Genomic DNA, 22,913 nt, shown 5'->3' on the forward strand with positions numbered 1-22,913 from the left:
GCTGGCGGCGGTAATTTTATTTTTCAGAGTTGGCAATTCTAACCCTATACTACAACGTTTGCTACTGTATAGTTGTAGAATGTACCTTCATCTAGTCTGTTGCCATTATATTGACAAATACAGTCTAACCATCGCGGTACTGCAGACAGAAGCGGGTTCTTCACACAGCAGCTTGCCGCTCACTGTGTAACGTGCATCAAAACAGTTGAAATCCATCAAACGCAAATACTAATTTCACGGACGGTAATCTATAGTTTCCAGATTCCATGATTCTTCCACTTTTAAATCAGAAACTTGCAGGTATGACTTCCGCGTTCGCAGATGAGCACACTAAGGTCGATTAAACAGACTTCATACACTTTTTAACTATGGTTCTCTTGATTTTGCCCCTTGATAACTACTATAATAAGAAAAAATGAGATGAAATATTTAAATTCAGTGACAATATATAGAAATAGACATAGGACGGTGGGAATATTTCAAAATATCCATGATGAGGCTGATGAGGAAATAACACAGTACAGTAAAGAGAAAAAACTAAGAAGCCAGGGGTTAGAGAATAATATTAAGGAAGCTAAAGGGGAAAGGAATATGAGAACAAATGTGCTCTAAAGGTATAAGAGAAGGAAATTAACGAATTGCAAAGGGGAACTGATAAAGTCAGAGAAGCGAACGATAGACGAAAGATTATGACATAGATGAATTAGAAATATAGGGAAGTTCCCCGTCTAAATATAAAGGACATAAAATCAATGAAAGTTGGAAGTAAGCTAGAAAGAAAAACTATCATATTAGAAACCAGAGATGGAGAAAACTAGAAGTGAAGTTTGAAGAGCAAAATAAAGTAAGTGAGGATTAACAAAGAATTTGTAATATTAAGGAATCATTGAAAAAGTATGTAGCAAGATGAGGAATAATAAAGTAACCGCTATAAACAACGTTCTTAAGAGTTAATGAAGAATGTAGTGGAAAAAGGGAAAATATGTTCCGAATTGGTAATGAAATATAGGCTATGAAACAGGAGGATGACCCAAAAGAAAAGAATGCAAAAAGTTGTAAGGACAACGAAGTATTAGCCTGAAAACGTTGTTAAGTATTAGCCTCATATTACACGCAGAAGAAGAGCTCCTCCGTGGCTAAGCGGTTAGCGTACGCGCCTTTGGCGTGGGAGGCCCGGGTTCGATTCCCGGCAGGAGCTCATGTGGTTCGGATTCCACATTAATCAGTAGGTCCACGTCTCATATAGCCTCGCTGCTGAACGGGACGTTAAACTCAAAATCAACTCAACTCAACTCAACACGCAGAAGAAATTCTGCTTCGAATATCGAACAGTATGTTATATGGCGAAACAAGGAAGTTGTTGAGGATAAATAATTTGGATTTGGGCGGAAAAAGACCTAGAGATGGTACTGATTTATTAGAACTAATTAATGAAAGATTATCAGAGGAAGGAAATGAAGTGCATGTAGTGCTTGCTGGGTTAGAGGCATTTGATCGGTGAAATGAAGAAAAAATGTTAGTGGGAGATCAAAAGAAGATTCTGGAGGAATAAAAGCATTACAGATTAATGAATGATTAGTGTGCGAACCAACAAATAAGTCAGAACAGAACAGTAAATGATGAAGGGAAGTGTAATTGAATGAAGGGGCGGGGAGTCCACACAGATATTGTGTTGCAATATATGTTTAAAAGAAATAATAATTAAAGATTGTCTTAGGAAGATGATATTTCTGTTCACTTTACACGCGATATGGTTCCTTCTGGGAATTGAACTCGAAAATTAACATGATCTGAGGAAAGGCGGTTAAGAAATTGGGATAAACGATACTGAAAAAGAAAGGAAAATTATGTTCGTTGGAATAAAAGGAAGTGTTTCAAGTACTATAAATTTGAAGTTGAGAAAGTAGAACATGTAATTGTTTCGGTATGTCGATAAGAGTATTATTGGCAAAAGTGTAAAATGTAACCGGTAAATACTAGTTCCTAAAGCCAAGGATGGGAGTGGGAAACAAATTTCAGAAAAAGAAAAATAGCGTTATTTTATTGGTCGTTGAATGATGAGTTGCGAAAACAAATCAAGACTATTTTACTATACGGAGTAGAAATGAGGACATTACGAAAAACAGCCAGAAAATTTTAAAATGAAGGTATGAAGGCGAATGTAGAAAATTAGCTGGATTGAATGGAAAACTAATGATAAAGTGTTTGGGTAATAGAGAAGAAAGGATCAATATTGGTATAGATAAAAAAAGGAGGAAGGGGTTATGAAATATTTGAGAAGAAATTCCATTTTAAGAAGTGATAAATATTTTATGGAAATTGAATTGGTAGGGGAGAAAAACACCACAATTTACAGACGGTATTAAAGAAGTAACTCCTACGTCAAGATAAAAGTGTTAGCTGAGGTCCGTGACACACGGAAGCATCTCAATTTGCGGAAGTAATGTCAGCTTCTCTACTTCTGGTAGTTAGAGCAGAATAGTTACGATAATGATGATGTTATAAACAGATCTCATTCTTATATCACTATTCCTTAGTTTAAAAAGTAGCAAGCTATTGTTAATTTAATCAATTTATCATGTAAATAGAACAATGTGCTCTCTTTCAATTGCAAATCACAACAAATTGACGCACATCACATGAAGAGTATAAACTTCACTCTTGGAAAATGAAGTTTTCCTCTCGATTTTGATTCGGTTGTTCCGTTACTTAAAGCTGCTAGCTTCCAGTGATAAGGCAGGATCTCGACGTCTGCGTGGAGTAGCGGTAGACGAAAGAGATCTTTTTAACCTCCCCGAGAGTCTCTGGGGCTCCATTACGGGTTACGACCGAACATTAGGCAGAGTTCCACCACAAACTCCGTCGGATAAAGAGAAAAAACGATGACTGGGCCGAAAAAGGATGTGGAATCGAAAGGTTATGTGAAAATTAGAAGAAATAAAACAAAGGGAGTTAGAAATCGACGAAAGCGTGTAGAAAAAATCAATGATGGTGCGCTAACTACCAAAATAGTTTGTTTTTCTCTTTCGTAATGGAATTATATTGAGAAGAAAGAGAAATAAAGCTCATTTTATTTATTTACTTTAATAAAAGGAGAGAGCAAGTAGAAAAAACAGTATTTGCGTTCTCTCTTCCCTAACGTAAAATTAACTGAACTATAACAGTATTAGTTATCAATTCTAAATTCGTTACATGTCAGTTACGCATCAATATATTTTATGTGTCATTACACGAACAACATACATACAAACTTACGGATATAATTATGTCAAAATTATTTAGTTAGTTACATATGCCTTTTAAACTAATAGATACTAAACATTTTTCTTTTAGAGGATTGAATCCGACGCTACCAACTAAAAAAGAATACATTTGCCATACAGATTCTTAAGAGTGGATATACATTAAAGAGTTGTGAAGTAGGCTACTGTGCAAATAAATAGACTTAAAAAACTCAGTTTGGTAAACCTTTATTAGAATTGGCGTATAATGACTGCTTAGCATTCTTTCCTAGGAATATGGAGGTACCACACTGTAAGCTCGCGATCTGTTCCTCAGTTCCATATACACATACACTATATATATTTTGTTAATGAATATATACCCTCCATTCCGAAAGAAACCGAACTTTTGAAAACAAATAGTACCACTAGTGCCATCTGTTGTAATATTTTACCGGTAGATGGCGTAGTCCCTCATTGACAACTGGTATAAATGTCATGACATTTCGATGCACGGCAACAAAGTTATTGCGTTTCAACTGTCAGTGTGTTGTGTACATCGGTCGGAAAATGAGTTTCAAACAACGAACTGCAATTGAGTTTTGTGTTAAACTGGGTAAAACTTTTAGTGAAACGCACCAAATGCTACAAAATGCATATGGTGATGAGTGTCTATCCCGTACGCAAGTTTACGAGTGGTTCAGGCGATTCAAATCGGGTAGAGAGACGCTGGATGATGACGAAAGATCAGGCCGTCCCAGAACCGGATTATCGGAAGAAAACATCGAAAAAGTGCGTGAATTCATCAAACATAACAAAAAATCGTCGGTGAAAGTTATTGAAATGGAATTAGGCATTCCTCAAACAACCGCATACCGCATTTTGACCAAAGTTTTGGGCCTTAAGAAGGTTAATTCGCGGTTTGTACCACACAAACTCACCGAAGACCAAAAAGCTGATCGAATTGCGCATTGCAAAGACATCGTTAAAAGTGCTCAGCAGGATCGAAACTTCTTGAAATCGATTGTAACTGGTGACGAGACGTGGTGTTTTGAATATGAGCCCGTAGCAAAGCGGCAAAGTGCTGAATGGAGAGCGCCGGATGAAGGAACACCCAAAAAAAAAGTCGCTTGGTGAAGTCAAAAGTTAAGGTGATGCTGATTTGTTTTTACGATTCAAAAGGAATTATCCACAAAGAATTTGTTCCGCTCGGCCAGACAGTCACTGGAGAGTTTTGCTTGGGCGTCATGAAGCGTTTGCTGGCAAGAATTCGTCGTATTCGGCCCGAATATCGCGAAATCGGCAGTTGGACTCTTTTGGACGATAATGCACCATCACATCGTTCGCGACTTGTAACTGAATTTTTGGTCAAAAATCACATTATTCGGTTGCATCATCCGCCCTATTCACCAGATCTCGCTCCGTGCGATTTCTATCTGTTCCCGAAACTGCATTTGGCGATGAAAGGAAAGTGGCACGCATCGATTGATGCCATTGAGAAGGCGACGACCGCCGTCCTAAAGACCATTCCAATAAAGGACATGGAGAAGTCGTCTGACAACTTGTTGGAGCGTGCAAATATGTGTATCGATGCAGAAGGGGAATACATTGATTAATAAAAATGATTTGCTCCAAAATGTACATTGCTTTTTTGTTTTTTTTTTTTAAAACGTTTGGTTTCTTTTGGAATGGAGGGTGTATATATCAATAGTTATAACTACGAATAGTCATTCATCCGAGAAATAATGCATTTTGTTATTTTTGTTTTACCTGTGAAATTTCTGCTTTTTATTTAAATAAATTTTTGAGAAACTTAACCAGATGAGCAAAAACATCTTAAAAATATATATAATATAAATATATATAATTCATATTTATATATATTTATAACGATATATATAATATATATAAAACTAGCGTGTAAGATTTACCAAGATCTGTCACGGACGTCGCTGGTCTACTAGTGAATTTGTCTTTTGTGCATGAGATCTCAGGTCCAATTCCTGGTGGGAGAGCAGCGATCTCACTACAATTCTTCATATTCTACTCTCAGCTTTACGTCTCGTGCTTATAACCTCACTGTTGACAAAGGGTATACAAATAAACCATAGGGTGTTCCGCGAAACTTTTACTAACTTAAAAAAGAATCGACAAATAACATGAAATAAAATGAAATATAAATATGAAGCCTTCAAATTTGAATAGCCTATTTATTATTAACAATTATATCGTATTATATGTTATTACTATATCTATTAGCAATCTAGTTATTTCGAGTAGTTTTGTGTATTTTGTATGTTTGGGGATAGTTTATAGGCAATTTATCAAACATACACAGTAGCTGTAGAGCCTCTAAACCATAAGTATAGAAAGACTGACTGTTATTTTCCTTCGAAAGATACTATGTGAAAAGATACTTGAAAATAGAAAACAGGAATAAAGATGTAAATTCAGAAATAATATTAGGAATACTATAGCACGTATAAATAAACAATAAACAAATGTAAATAAATAAATAAATATTGATTCGTTATTTATATATTGCACTTGTACTTAACATTCTAAGTTGTCCTGACTTTCTGATAGATGTAGACAGTTACGTAGAAAATGAAATTAAAGGGGAAGACGTGTTTCGCGATTGGTTGATTGGAGTTTAACATTCCTTTTTTACACTGAACTATATGAGACGTGGATCTATAGTTTAAGGGGAATTGGAATTACCTTCAAATTTTAAAGCTTCTCTATGGGAAGTCGATCCCGTGAACCAAAGGCGCACGTGCTAGTCACTAGTACAGGACACGTGCTTCACAAGACCAGTAAATCAAGTGTATTCGAGGACTCAGTGTTAGCAGGCTAGCCGTTATCTCCCGATACAACCATATAAAGTCATTCTTATGGAGAGCATTGATTGCTTGCGTAAAAACAAGAATAACATTTTTCCTTTCCTTGCTGTGACTAGCCACTGAAAGGTTTCAATAAATGAATGAATGAATGGTGATTAGTGGGATCGTAATCGGAAAGATTGTTTTACGCTGATGACATTGGTCGGTCATTCATACGTGTTAAGATGTGAACGTTTAAGTTAGGTTTTAATGGATCTTATCGTACCGTACGAGTAAAGTACTATAATTATATCCATTGGCGTACGCAGAAGTTTAGCGAGTTCAACTTCCTCTCCTTCTTACAATATACGAAGAACAGTCGAAAAGTTTTCGGAATGTTCTTGTAGTTCTCGCATTGTTGATCCAATCACAATGAATCTTGGGCAATACAGTCCTTAAGTTGTCTAATTCTGAACTTGACATGTGTGAACAAATCTTAAAGGGTAGTGTACGAGTAGTGTAGTTGAACGGATGAGTGTATGGTGATTACTAGCGCAATTTCACAGATCGAGCAACATGTAAACATCAAATTAGGGAAAATCTTATTCACAGAGTATGATAGGTTTAAAATCAGTTTAGCACCATCGGATGTTTGGCTTTTCCTAAGCTAAAAATAGGCCTTTTCCGTTTCGACAATGTAGAAGATATTAAAACTAACGCGACGGCTGAACTTCGGAAGCTACCAAAAGAGGGCTTTCGTCGATATTTCCACCAATCGCAGGAGCGATGGAACAAGTGTGTGTGTTCCGAAGGTTCCAGCTTTGAAGGCGATTAAGTAAATGTCTACTTATATCGTGGTAATAAAGAGCTACGATAGACTTCCGGGAACTTTTTGACTGCTCCTCGTATTATGAGAAAATAAGGATTTATTATATTAAGATACAAATCTAAGAGTTGTGTGTCCTGAAGCAATATGAACTTGAAACTGGATATTTGACTCTCCTCTTGATGAAATTCTGTATACGCCACTATATGGATATGTCTAACACTATTTGACGGTATTCAAAGGATGTGGAAAAAACAAGGATACAGGGATCGTTACGGTATATTTTTCTTTCGTTATGGAAGCCACGAAAAACAATTCTTTTTGTAAAATGCTTAACTTTGCAGTAAGGAGCATGCTTTCTTGCTGACAGTGGATTGATTTCTTGTATATATTCATTCGCGGCTTCCCTTCCTGCCTTACATTTCTTTTCTGAAAATGTTTCTTTCCTTTTTTTATTTCAGATCTCTTCATTAACAAAAAACTAGAAAAAAAAGTATAGGAATTCGTAATGGCAACCATAATAAATACATTATACGGAGCATGAGGCCCGCATGTCTGGTAATCTTTGGAAAGAAAAGGCTCCGATTAACTGCTTGTGGTTACAAGTAACCTGTTATTAAGTATTATTTTGGAAAACCGCGCGCCTGCATTTTCTCTACCCAAAAACTTACGAAGGCATGTCGGATCTGGGTGGCAAAATATATAGATAGATATACTACAAAAAAAAAAAAAAAAAAAAAAAAAAAGTCTTGAGGATATTCCTTTTTAAAAAAAAAAGTTTTGGAGAATGAGGCCGCAATGGGCGGGACGAAAACAGTGGGGCACCCAGAGCCTAGATTGAATTGTTAAGATTTTTTTTCTTTCGTTAGCTTTACTTTTTATTTTTCTTTTAGAGGAAAGATGAGAGGTTTGGAAAACCCGTAGGTAGGCTAATTCTACAGAAAACTGTACTTCCCCCCATACGAGCGTCTCTAATTCAGATATCTGTATTTGGGGGGAAACTACACTTCCCCCATACTCTTAAGCATACCTTCTCATTTCTGAACAAAAGTCAACATTAGAAGATACACACCTATTGTTAAAAGAATCAATTGTTCAGATTTTACCCACAGTCACGAAATCATTTCAAGTAATAATTTTCTTTTTATCTTGCTTGAAGCACTACGATACGCTGTGTTGATGCTTTCATGAACTATATTTTATCTACCAATCAATGTGTCAAAGAAACTATAAACTGGTTTTCTATAATATACTGTAAGAACGTCTATGTAATAGGTTTACGAAACCTACACATCTAAATTCTTTAACACTATTTTAAGCATAACTGGGTTACACTTGTAATTTGTAACAGTGTTTATATTCTTTTTTTTAAAAAAAATAAATATCGTAGTTTCTAATAAAAATTGGTAGTAGATAATTAATTGTATTACAGTAACTACCTAGTGTAAGATCAACATATTATGGACTTAAACAGTTTGTAAACCATAGAATATGTTAATGCATATTGATATTCATGGTTAGGTGCTGATTGCCACGGGTGCTGACTGCCACAGCCAATTGGTGCTGACTGCCACAACTGTCGCTGATAGCAAATATGAAGGTGCTGACTGCCACGACGGCGTGCTGACTGCCACGAACCTGGGAGAAACTGTATTTGGAAAGAGAGGAATTAATCCCTCATACTAAATTTATGATTATTAATTAATTTAGTAGGGATTAATTTAGTAATCATCACAGCAAATCTATGTGGCATCCTATAAGTTACAAAGTTGCTCACTAAGTGGAACGACATACACTTGGATGTTTATAAAGGGATCGTCTTTTCTGTTATATGTACAATTTGCACATTTCATTGTTTATATTAATTGTTTAATTGTATTATTTAATGGATATGATGGTCTGAATCCAGCTGACAAGGGAAGTTCGGGAGAAAGCACTCGCCTGCAAAGAAATAAGCATGTCATTTGAAGGACCAATTCATGCTTATTACAACAGGTAATAAAACTCCTGTATGTTGAGACCTGTTCGAGATATTCAGCTTGGAAGTTTATATGAGAAAATGAGTGGATACACATTTCAACGCGTTAAGTATTCTCTCCCATGCGAAACCTGATGGTTTGAACTTACTATTGCTTGATCACTGGGGTCCATTCACAGACAAATTGTCCATTACAAGTTGCATGACGGATGGCAAAGACGTAATGGTTGAGAAGATACCAAAGAATTGCACACGATTTGTGCAACCATTTGATGTGTTTTGATTCCGATCAATCAAAGATTATGGCAGGAGATTTGTACATAGTATGAAACTTCTTCATCCGGACGTTATAATGTACCAATGAAACAATCAAATAAAGTTCTTGTCCATACGAATCACTACCGATCACCGCGATACATTTGATTGTTTCAGTTTGCGTTCTACAAGGTAGGTTACTAACAAATTATAGACCTATAACTTTTGAATCACTTGTCGAATTTGCTTTGGTTCTGCGAACTATTCCCCTGACGGATGCAACGCAATTGCACATATAAAATGTTCATGGTGCAGGGGAGTATTTTGCCTGCGTCATTTCTTCATAAAACAGAAGAACAACAGTGATCAATTTTCATCTCTAACCTATGATTATTGTGAACAATGTAATGTCTAATTGTATCTAATAAACCTGTTAGTTATTGCGAAACACTTTTTTTCTGTTACTTCCGATAGCTTTCAATTCGTATGTCAATATTCGTTACCAATTATGTTGTACCGGTACTTAACGAGTACAAATGCGCATATCCTCATTTTCTCATATAAACTTCCAAGTTAAATACGTCGAACCGTTCTCAACGGTACAGGAATGTTATTAGCTTGTTGTAATCAGCATAAATTGGGGCTTCAAATGGCATGCTTAGTTTCTCTGCAGGCGAGTGCTTTCTCCTGAACTTCACTTGTGAGGGACAGCCAGCAGTGCTTTTTTGATGGAACTTTCAAGAGCTGCTCGAAACCATTTGCGCAGCTGTGCATAGTTCATGCTGACATAGGAAGTTCAAGTGAGAAAACATAAATCGTACCAATTTTGTACGCACCGTTCCCTGACAAAACTGAAAGTACACTCATGTCCAAAATTATTGTCGCATATCTATAACTGTCTTCTTGTAAGAATATAATTTGATAATGATTTTGCAGAGTACTTTTAATACTGATACTATGTGTATAATCAGGAAATGTATATTTGTGGTAAATTTCATAGGAAAAGAATTATAAATACGAAAATCATAATGAGTAAAATAAAATGTAACATGACATTTACCACATACTTGTCTTTGCCGATTATACACATACTAACATTGTAAGAAATACCGGGTGAATTCGTTATCAAATTATATTACTAGAACAACATATTTATAGCCAATAATTTTGGACATGAGTGTACATACAGAGACCTGTTTACCTTTGTTAGGAGTTGGTCTGAACAACACGAACACGATCCTAAGGTTCATCACGTTTCTTTCATGCTTCTTGGCGTCCGATGTTGTTACGTCTAGCAACTTTCTCTCAGACTCGTGGCAGTCAGGTGGTAATCAGCGCGCCCGTGGCAGTCAGCCAATATCAAGGTGCGCCATTGTGGTAATCAGCACCTTGATATTGGCAATCAGTGCCACTCGTGGCAACAAGCACCAATAATTGGCTATGGCAGTCAGCACCCCACCGATTTTCATATGCAGTTGGGAGTGTGTATACGACGCTTATATATAGATTTTTGTTAGTATGTATCGTGTAATTCAAAATAGAAGCGCATTATTTGACTAGATAACAGATTCATAGATATTAATTAGATGCATTCAAGTGATTTATACCTGTGTCAGTGGAGTTTCAAGTAAAATTTTCTCATATAAATTGAAGTGAACCATATCGTTGATACAGAGCCACTACAGAATACTGAATCTCATAATCTATTAAAACTGAGATTCGGTACAGTTGTAAACAAATGTATATATGTATATTCGGCTTCCAAGGAATGAATTTAGGGAAATTCAGGGCAAGTTGCCAGGGAGGAAACAAATTGGCCCTTAGTAGATTCAAGCTCTGGTCATTCATTAGAAGGCTGAACCGAGAAGAGTTACAGTTGAAATGTCTCCTTTCTCCTAACCGCGAAAGATTCATATCCTCTGTGAGTGAAGATGTCTGTCTTGCATTGTTCGGCTTATATCCAAACTGGTGCATTTGTTGTGAAATTATTGGTTGAAGGAAAATCTATGGGTGAGAAAAGTACTTTTGTATGTTGGTTCGCATAATCTGGTAGAACACGGTCTCTAACAAATCAAAAATAACCAGTTGCTGTTACGGTGAATGGCATATATCACTGTGTAAAACTTGTCATTCAGTAGTTACGTTTTACGTCCTTACGTGATAGCAAAGTTACGAAGTACGAAACGTACAAGTAGTGTTAAGGAAGGTCGAGCTAGTATTCGTATTTGTATCTGAAGCCTTGTGTTTTAGAGGAGTTTAAATGTTGGAACATGCGAAATGAAAGAGAACACGCGAGCCAAGGTATTCGGTGGAGCCCCAAAAGCTCTTTTGATTCACTTATGATATACTTGTATAATATACTGCAGGTTATATATATATATATATATATATATATATATATATATATATATATATATATATATATATATATATATAATAACGTTTGTTTGTGTGTTTGTCTGTCTGTCTGTGTGCGGCCTGGGAACCAGACGAGTGGACCGAGAGTTACCAAATTTTGGTCAGGGATACCTTGGCCCAGGCCCCAGATCAAGACGAAGCCCTTTTTTCAAATTTCAAACCAGGGAGGTCTCAGGAATGGCGTTTACCGGAACCGGCTTGGGAACCAGACAAATTGACCGAGAGTTACCAAATTTTAGTCACGAATACCTTGGTCCAAGCTCCAGACCAGAGTTAAACGTTTTTGTCAAAATTCAAACCAGGGGAGTCTCAGGACATGTAAAAGTAGTAGAAAATGACCGATATTAGTGTCGCATTAATAGTTTTCGCGGTCGTTGAAATCAATGGTGAAACTCCGATCGCATTAACTTCCAAATTTACGATATTCGGCTCCGGGCCGGGGATCACCGTGGGGGTATACCGAGACATATAAAAGTAATCAAAAATGATCGATATTAGTGTCAAATCCATAGTTTTCGCGGTCGCTGAGATCAATGGTGACACTTCCATTAGTGATGACTTGCGAATTCAGTTACAAATGTATGCGGGCCGGGGTTCGGCGGGGGGATACCAAGACATGTAAAAAAAATAGCCCAAAATGACCGATATTGGTATCAAATCCATAGTTTTCGTTGTCGCTGAAATCAATGATGAAACTCCGATCGCATTAACTTCCAACTTAACGTTATTTGTCTCCGGGCCGGGGGTCACCGGGGAGGGGGAGTGAGATACCGAGACATATAAAAGTAATCCAAAATGACCGATATGAGTGTCAAATCCATTGTTTTCGCGGTCGCTGAGATCAAAGGTGATACTGTCACAGGCGGTGACTTCCAAATACAGCCCCCGTGCGAAGCTAGTATTCAACTATTCAACCTATATATATAAAATCTAACAGTTATTTTTCTTACTTTACCTAGATGGCTACCTTGGATTCTTTTGTCACCTCTGATCCACACAAGTGCCATATGCCAGTCTTAAATCAAACTCCTATATGTTAGTGAAAGTACCTTTTGCGTGTCTATGACATAGCTGGATCTAAGCATTCGAAAGAGGAGAGTCATTTATATCCAAGGGTCTTATTGTACAGCACATGTTGCAGATTGCAAAATATACTTATCAACAGCTTTTCATCGCGGTAAGCAATTTTGAACTGGATTAACAGTGAAAAGAAATATTGCGAGGGAAGTCGAACAAGATCATGCATTAAAGATAGTTTCCCAAACATTCACGATTAGTAAGACTGATGAAATGACTCAGGATCTCCTATCGCGATAGTCGAAACCTAACTGGAAACTTCCAGTTGCTAGGCAAGAACATTAGCCATTTATTCGCTATGCCAGTTTGATGTGCTGAAACAAACTAGGTGTATTTCTAAAATCTAGAGAGGAAATTAGTAGATTGTTTGGATATTTTTAAGTAATTGGTTATTTTATTGGAGCTTTAGGCGTGAAAACTAACAGTAATGATTTTGTTAAGGATTTTATATTAATATCAGAAATATTTTACTTTAGATGGCAAAATGTATTTTTCAAACTCAAATATATTCTTCTACGTTGTCAATATCTTCAAATGATAAGTATTCAATTTTCATAAGTCAATCCTGATAATAGAGTGGCCAATTATATAAAATATCTCTTGAATTTTCAGAGTTATAGTAAAAACATTGATTACCATTTTCTGAAGGTCAGTCGTGATGTAAATTACTGATATGCTATTTAACGAAAAATAATTGATTGACATTGTAATTAATATAATATGCATTTCCATGAGCAACATTTTGCGGCTGCCTTTTTTAATATGCATGGGTAAGGCTGTAGCATATTATGAAGAATTTGTACTACAATTTACGTCAATAATTACTGATAAATTGAAAAAGAATACCTACTTCATATAGTTCGTTTGCGTAAGGAATATCCATTTTATCATTGAATGTTAAGTTTTATTCTGTTTAACCCATAATTTATGATTGAACGTTTTTCTAATCTTTTAAGTTTAGAGCATATTACAATATTTCTATTAAAACGTTCTCTATGTATCTAGTATATATAACAAAAAGTAAGTACAATAATATGATAGATTTTATATAATGATGTGTGTATTGTATTTGTAGGTATGGTTCCAAAACCGAAGAGCTAAATGGCGGAAAAAAGAACACACAAAGAAAGGCCCTGGAAGACCAGCTCACAATGCACATCCTCAAACGTGTAGCGGTGAACCAATTCCTCCCGAAGAACTGGAACGAAAGGAGCAGGAAAGGCGCGAGAAAAAGTTGTTGAAATCCCTGGAAAAACAACAGAAGAAGTTGGCCCAGAAGGGAATTCACGTGGATCTTGCCACGCTACGAAGGGATTGGGAAGCACAACAAAAAAAGAAACAGGAACAAGGGGGTGGAAATTCAACCCTGGACTCTAATAGTAGTAGTTGTAGTGGCAATAGTCGAGACATTGAAATAGATGTAGTGGGTGATGACTCAAAAAGTGTTGCTAGCTTCTCCGATCGTGAGGAACGTCCAACTACTGATAATGAGGACTATAACGAAGTTACTAGTGACCTCTCTCAAAGAAGGGGGGATACGCCATTATCTTCACCGGACACTATTGAGGGTTCTCAAGAACTCCAGAACCCATCCTCTAATATTTATCAACATCATCATCACCATAGCCAACAACAGCCATCGTCACCAAAGACGGACACTTCCGTGAATAAGTGTTCGAAACCTCGTCGGCCAAATCCATTCAGTATAGAATCCCTATTATCACGAACTGAGGATTCAATTAGAAACAGGGATTCGTCGACGCCAAGTGGTGATGACAATGTGGTGAATGCTACGGAAACATTGTGATTTGGTGTGATGTAGTTGACTGATAGAGAGTAAGTAAAAAGACAACAAATAAAATATACCTATCTATATACGTAACAAAAGTCGTTCTACATTTAATGTCTTCATTAGAAGTACAGAGGAAGTAATAATAATAATAATAATAATAATAATAATAATAATAATAATAATAATAATAATAATAATAATAATAATAATAATAATAATAATAATAATAATAATAATAATTTGAGTTGAATTGCTGTCCAAAAGTACTGGATTCAGTTTCATTCAAAATCTGTACATTTTCATTATATTACGTCATTTTAGAGTCTCATTATGATTTTCACTTCAATTGATTGATAAAATAAACTTTAAAAATAGTTCTAATACTTGATAATAGGGTCGAAACATTCCACAGGTGAAAGAAATTTACAAAGTAATTCGCAAGGTGGATGAAATTATTAACAAACTTCTTCATTTGCCAGCAAAAAAAAATGATTATTTCATGTACAATATATTCTTGTCAACAATTTAGGAGTGAGAGAGGCAATTTGAGAATAATAATTTTATTTGTTTTAGGTGGAACAGGATTCTCTGTACGTTTATGAAAACTAAAATCAACTCAACCAAGTTATTTAAAAGTTATTACCTAAAGAATATGCATTTATTAATGAGTTCTTTACGTTTATAATGCACGCAACTTAGTTATTGAAATAATTCAGTTAATCATTTCTACAAATTATCTAAAGATAGATATATAAATTAAGTCTCCTGTAAAAGTACCTTTCCTTTCTTTCTTCCTTCTTTTGTTCTGGTTATTGTTTGTAATGACTCGGGAACGATCGCATGATTTGCTAACAGTTTTTTTTTTTTTTTTCGCCACGTTGAGATACACAATTTAGTTCTGGAACAATACTCAAATTGGTTTAATCATTTTGAGTTTACAAAGAGAAAAATGTGAAAGAGTTGTGCATTTTTGATAGTGTACGCTTATATATCAAATAAAATAAAAATTTAAATTTGCTTTTCAACTTGATTTGTGGGAAATATTAGTTTTGAAGTGTGTTCATAGTTATAATCATTTCTATATAAACCTGCGTATTCAATAACAAAGTATGAATTTTAAGAGGAAGTATAGTTAAAGTATGAATTTAACTATAAATTGATATATTCTAAATAAACTCTGAATTGACATATTCACTTTCAAATTAAAAAAAATAATTCGGTACATAGTTTGATTTAACAGTATAAGTAAGCAATCACATTTTTTTTATAGCAGTACAAATTAATAAAATGACTTGCACTACTCTGTACTTTCTGTTGATCAGACAATAAATATAGAACTCTACTAAAAACATGTGACACATACAGTTTTATGAAAGCATAATAGTAATTCAGTCATGTGTTTGTGAACTCTAGTGTCATATCTGCAATAATGAAGTAATTATCTTCTATAAATCGTTATATGAGATTAAGGAAATATTTTAGAAACTTCTATTTAAATGATTAAAAGCAAAATATAATAGAATTTATTGTGAGCGAATATAGTGGATCATGGAATATTTTCATGTACCAATTAAGTGAAACATAAGGAGTTTAAGATTGAATATGAGTTAATGTGCCATCAATAAACAATTAAGTGTGTTATATTTGCTTTTTTGCGTACATTCCAGTTTGTTTATACATGTAACAAAATTTCTGGGAGACCATATTTTATACCTTGAGCTTGCACTGAAAACAGTACCACCTCTATTATTGCATGATTAAGATTATACTTTTCCGTTGGTGATGCAAAAAATATACATTTCAACTATAAGGGGTAATTAAAATGAGTAAACTTTGATATGTGCTAATTCATTGTAAAAAAATTACAGGAAGAATTTCATGTTTTAAATTCTTGAGTGATAGTAGTTGTAGTAGCACTTACAATCTTTCTTTAATAAAAAAAATCAATGATGGAGAGAAAGTGTGTCCATTTGAATGTGGATTCCATTAACGCACAAAGCCGAGGCATGAAACGAGTGTTGTGATCGGATCTATGAAAAGCTGAATTTTGACTTTTTTTTTTCAATTAGACTGATTGATTGATTTAGTTAGGGTTTAATGGGGACATCAACAGTGTAGATGATTGTTTCTGTGAAAGGAAAGGTCAATGACCTGCATCTGCTCAAGCAAGGATAGCAATCATCAATACTTACATTTAAGAGAAATTACCAATACAATGAGAAACTATCTTATATCGTTGTTGAGTTGGTTATGAGTTTAACGTCCCTTTCAGCAGTGAGGCTATATGAGATGAACCTATTGATTAACGTGGAATCCGAACCACATGTGCTACTCTCGGGAATCAAACCCGGTTCCCATGCAAAAGGCGCCTACGCTAACCGCTTAGCCACGAAGGAATTCGTCTCTTATATCGGTATTAGATACAAACAGGATAAGAAAAAACATAGCTCTAATGTAAAATTACGTGTAAACAAATTAATGCGATATGAAATGTACAACTTAAAGTGCAGAAAACTATTTTAAAGGAATGTTAAAACGTAGGTCGGTTGGATAGATTTAATTTAAGATGAGAATAATTCTTGCGAAATTAAATTTTTCTTTTAAGTTTTAGCTGCACTGTATATGTTATAAACGGATACATGTTTTGATTTTAAAAATAATTAATTTTTTTGTCCTATATCGTATAAATTATTAACAATTTAGGGCTTGTAAGAAAATTATCAACTTAGGAGTATGGTCAGCTTTTGAGAAGCTTAAATATTTTACCAATCACACGAAAAAAGGAATGATCTCATATGAGAAAATCCTGAGAACAATTCAGGAAGTGTGGGGAGGAAGAATCCTGCTAAGGATTCTTGAGGACGGGGATGAAACTGAAGTACTGGATTAAAGTGTTAATATACTGAATGAAAAGAGAAGCAAGTGCGACAGTAAGAGTGTAACAATAATAGGAAAAGACAAGAAATTGTAAAACTCCAATTATTTTTTATGAACTTACTACGGAAACTTTCATCATGCTGTAAATACATGAGCAATATTTTATTTTAGTGCTACTAGTGAAGTGAAAGAAGTTGCAAACGCAATCTAATCACAAATAACCAAAGAAAATGTCCCAAAATTTCGCATTTCTAATATATTTCCAAGAAAAAGGAAACAGCAACATGCAGAGCAAACTTCCTTTGTAGTGTAAATTTTTACAAATGAATTATCATATACCAAACTTCTGCTCTCTCAATTTTACAAATTTCAAATAGAAGTTTTTTTCCCCACAAGGTTACTTGAGATTATATTCTAACTTCAGGTTACCAGACGAGTAGTATTAAGAATGTTGTCAACGAAGTCCAGAATCTTAAGTATAAAATTGACTCGACGGACAAACGTCCATCGTCACAGAAATAAGAGTTCGTCAGTGGAATCTAAACTATGACAGTCTAACGTTGCCAGTATACTGTAGGTTTAATCTTATTATTTGTGTTGGAGTCCGAATTTAATTATAAATTATCATTATAATCCATCATCATAATACATTCATATAAAAATAGTTTATTTCACCATTCTGTTTTTCCATAGTCACAGAGTACTGATAGCCCATATTCCTATTTTACTTGTTTAATTGGATATACAACACATCTCTGTCGAGATGGAAATGAAATTAGGGGCATGTGAAATAGCGTCTTGGGGTAAGAAATATGGAATCTCTCTCAAGTTGATCACGTGATTAGATTTATTTGCAAACTGTAAAACAATATAAATTTCGTCAATGTTGAAACTGCACAAAATAAAGTGATATTAGATTTTAGGTTTTCATTGTTGATTGTATTTTATACAGAAAAGATCTCTGAGTGATATCAGTTGTAGTTAATGATCCATATTCTATGAAAAAGACAGTGTGTAGAGGCTGCACATCAGAAGGTGCGGAGCAATAAATAGCATTTTCTATACTCTGTGCATTACGTCTTGATCTTAACTCATATTAAAGAATAAATAAACAAAAATGAAACATATCATATGACAATGTTTCTCAATCAGATATCCAAAGGATGTAAAATAGTTTCGTTTAATAATAATTCTGACATTTCAGTTCTCGTTCCAAAATATTAAAATTGTCTCAAGAAAATAAATTTTCTTCTGTTATGTCATTTTCATTATTTGAAAGAATGTTCTGTAGAAGGTGCAGTAAGTTAATGTAATATTACAAGAAAAAGCTTGCATTTTGATATTATAAGTTAAATTCCATCGTCTCTAAGAATATCTATTTGTGTTTAATAAATCCTATTACAATCTGTGATCTATTTGTGTTAAATAAGTTCCAAAATCTATCTCAAGACAGAAAAAAAGTATCGTTTGAGAAACATTGTCTCTTGAAACGAAATGACTCTGTCCAAACTTAAATAAAGAAAATATGAAATAATTTTCGACAGTGTGACTTTCAACATTTAATATTAAATAATATTCAGTGAAGATAATAAGCATTAAAAGTAAACCTGACCGTTGTTCAAGAAGACTGTGTACATTGTACATTAAAACAAATAGTGTAAATGTGAGAAAGATTATTACGATTATTAAAATAATTATTATTTTGAATGTGTTGTATTTGTGTTGTATATAGTGTTCATATTGAAGCAATTTTCTTGTAATTACTAATTAATTAATTAACTAAAATTTTGTTAAATATTTTGGGTGATTTCAACAAAGTAACTAGAAAATGATATATCAGTTCACAACAGACAAATATTGAAGGTCAGAAATCCCTTATATGTATATAGTTATGTGAATTGTTTACAGCTACGAGTAACAGGAGAAAAAATCCTACATATGTATGTACAGTTTTATAAATTAAAATATAAAAAGAGAGTTCAGAAAATTCAAAGCAAATCAGTTTCATATTGAACATTTGGTTATAACAATGTCTTGAATAATTACTATTAATCAATCATTAACAAAAAAGTAGATCATGATATACATTGCTTCACTCTCAAGTTCGTTATTGCTTGTTTTTTTAAAAAATGCAAAAAGGGAAACAATAAATAATATTTATTTGAAGTAACATTTATGTTTACTTATTTATTTAATAAATACTATTGACTATTTTATAAAATTAAAAATCACGTTCAAAATTTAACAGTCATCAACTGTCTGAAGTATAGCTGAAAATGTGTACGTATACTTCCAATAAGGATTATTAGAGGTACAAAACAATTAACTTTAACACCACTCTGTAAATCTCTCAAGATAGGTATTGAGGATACTTAAAAAATAAAGTGATGATTGTAATCTATTTGAACGTGATTGTACTTCGTAAAGGCATGTTACATTTTTAGCAGCAAAGTTGCTAACTTGAAAGAGTAGTAACCTACTGAAACATTATGCGATAGACAAAGAAAATCAATTCATCTTCGTCTGAAATTATGCCCTGCATCACACGGACGTCAAAAGCATGTATAGACTGGACTGCAGTTGAGTTTGCAAGAAACAGTTGAGTTTGCAGTATTTACTGAGACAGGTATCAGGAAAAAATCTTGGAAACTTATGAATTTTTAATATAATCATTTGGTAATCTTTAACACCAGCGTCAATTAGGATCAATCTTCCTGCTGTTTGCCAAAGTATTTTCATTGAGAATTTATCAGATCTCAAGACCGTGATGAGTGACTCATACCTGACACAGGAGCTAAGGATATACCAATATTTTTGATTAAATAGTAAGTGTTCTCGCTTTAGAAACGAGACAAATATCTCATATAGCTTCGCTGCATTAAAATCTGCTAATTCTGTCACGTTCCAAAATACAAGACTAGCCTACTATTATGATACGTCTAAATTCAACATTAGCTACAAATTCAAACTCAAAACAAGTGTGGGGGGCGCGGTGGCTCAGTGGTAGAGCGTTCACCTCTGGTGCTTGGGGTCCCGGGTTCGATCCCAGCCCCCGCCAAGTGAACTTTGTGGTGGACAAACACCGTGCTCGTGGGTTTTCTCGGGGTTCTCCCGTTTCCTCCCACTTTCTTCATTCCACCATTTCACTCATCTCTCATTATCACCGTCTCCTTTAGCCTAACCGGCATAATCGTGGGACGTTAAACTTAAATATTTCATTTAATTTCATTTCAAAACAAGTGAATTTCGTTTCACAGTGTCCAAACTTTCCGAATTCAATACTCAAACTTGAAGTACTACATCTATAACTACTGGTTGCAATAGAAGAATAAGACCAAAGTTAGACAGTTGTTCCGACACTGAATCCATATTAAAATCTCATTACTCGCTATTCTTACTGTTTTTCTTCTATGGCGATAACGGTTGAAATCGTAATAGTTAATTTGAATCACTTCCGTTTTAAATACGAGGTTAAGAAAGGAAATGGATAGATTGCAAAAAAAAAGAAAAAGAAAAAGAAAAAAAGAAAAGAAAAGAAAAGAAAAAAAGGAAAAGAAAAGAAAAAAGAAAAATGCTTCTCGATATCTCTTAGAGTTTTTGCTCTACGGAAATCAGTATTGAAAACGGAAATAGTTGTAAATTTCAACCACTCTCGCTTCTGGTAGAGTGTTACGGGTTGTCATAGTATGTTTGCTTGAGAACCTGAATCAATTGCAGAAAACCTATCTATTACAATATTTGTTCTGTGGCGATAAAGGTTGAAACTGGAAATGAATGATTTGAACCACTTCCGGTTTCAATGAAGGGTTGGCAGAGGAGATAATATCTATTGTTGGGACGCAAACTTGATTGCAAAAAACCATATCTCGACCTCTCTTACCGATTCTCACATTTCCAAACTATGCTAAAGTTTGGAAGTCTTATAGAACCGCTTTGTCCGTCCGTTGACACATATCAGATCAAAAACGGTAAAATATATATATGCGGTTTCTTGCAAATCAATTCAGCCTCCCACGAATAGATTCAACCTCCCTCGTAAACCCTCTATTCAAACCAGAAGTGGTTCAAATTAGCCATGTCCTGTTTCAACGTTTATCGTAGTCGTAGAACGAAAACGGTGACAGCTATAGATAGTCGGTCTTTTTGCAAACGATTCCGTATGTCAAGGTTACATATCAGGATTATCTGTAACGCTTTACTAAAAGTCAGAAATGGTTTAAATTCACTATTACTTCCGGTATCAATACTGATTACACACAGCAAAAACAGTAAGAGATATTGAGAGGCATTTTTTTGTTTTGTAATCGATCCAGCTTTCTAAGAATTGGTCCCATCTTCTTCGTGAGTAACCTATTAAAACAGGAAGTGGTTCAAATTAGCAACCTCCAGTTTCAACGTTTATCACCAAAGAACAAAAATTTGAACAGATGGTGAGAAGGGCTCCCTTGCAAACGATACAGCGAGCCTAGAAACATACCAGGATTATCTACATCATTCTACTTTAACCGGAAATGGTTCAAATTCACCATTACTTTCGGTTTCAATACTGAATTACACAGAGCAAAAATGGTAAGAGATATACACGTAGAGATGGGATTTTCTTTACAATGGATTCAGTGTCCCAAGAACGGGTTCCATCTTCTACATTAGTCCTCTGTTCAAACTAGAAGTGGTTTAAATTAATCATTTCAGGTAGCGTTTGTCGCGACATAACAAAAGTATTAAAAGATAACGAGAAGCAACGGCGCCGACTTTCCAAAATTTATGTGAGTACATATCAATAGCGAGACGTATTATATGTTTTCAGAGGAGTCTCGATATTTTTAAATTAATTTCCTTTTAGTTAAAATCTTTTATGAGCACTGTCACAAAGGGTTGAGCTGTAATAAAGCAAAATATACTGATACTAAGGATAAGTTGGGACTGCCTTAACACGGCTGACTTAAACGCAAGAGAAACGGGTTCAAACCCGGGTCCAATGTTAGGTATAACTCAGTGTAATGAATATTCTCAACATATGTAAACAAGTAGCATTAAGTGTATACTTTAAAGAACTTACATGATGCACAAAGATTGCAAGAGACAATGATATTGTCAACACGGTATAAAAGAAACTACAACATTCATGCAAATTAAAATGAAAAATATCTTTATAAAAGCAAATAATTTTAATGGTATTGCAGAAAGAACTTACAAGAATTTTGTTGTGAACATAAACTACAAAGTGACTAACTTAACCCAACCACAAAAGTATCTTCCCCCTAAGTGCTCTAATTTCATTACTTGGGGTCCAGGTCATTTGCAGTTGTGAGAACGCCTAGAGAAATGCAACCCTACTTACACGTAACTTTTTTCGGCACTGGCAGCAGTTGGTAGCACTGAGTCAAGTCTGTATGCAAGTAAAATTGTGACTAGATGACGCACGAAACATTTCTACATTCTGAGATCAATTTCTCTGGTTCAGAGCGTGTTGTCCAATGAACATCATATGTTAATCTCAATATTGCTGTGTATGTAATGTATTATTTCATTATATACCGTAATTCAAAGAAATAAAAACAGTGATCACACATGAATCAGAAAATGCTTGAAAGTAGACGAAAATATCAAATCTAAGACAACTGCTGGAAATAAGTTTGTAAATCAC

The 22,913-nt window shown here is 34.6% G+C and overlaps 1 protein-coding gene across 1 annotated transcript in view; it reads left to right on the forward strand.

Annotated features, from left to right (window-relative positions):
• The window catches only part of LOC145664489 (uncharacterized), a 294,263-nt gene extending 274,900 nt beyond the window's left edge, over nucleotides 1–19,363 (forward strand). The window contains exon 3 of the mRNA XM_081731211.1: nucleotides 13,673–19,363. Within this exon, the coding sequence (XP_081587337.1) occupies nucleotides 13,673–14,404 (732 nt within the window). The 3' untranslated portion in view covers nucleotides 14,405–19,363. The remainder of the gene's footprint in view (nucleotides 1–13,672) is intronic.
• Nucleotides 19,364–22,913: the final 3,550 nt, after the last annotated feature.

The sequence above is a fragment of the Thermobia domestica genome, chromosome 11 (assembly GCF_964235325.1).
Source record: "Thermobia domestica chromosome 11, izTheDome1.hap1.1, whole genome shotgun sequence".
NCBI lineage: Eukaryota > Metazoa > Arthropoda > Insecta > Zygentoma > Lepismatidae > Thermobia > Thermobia domestica.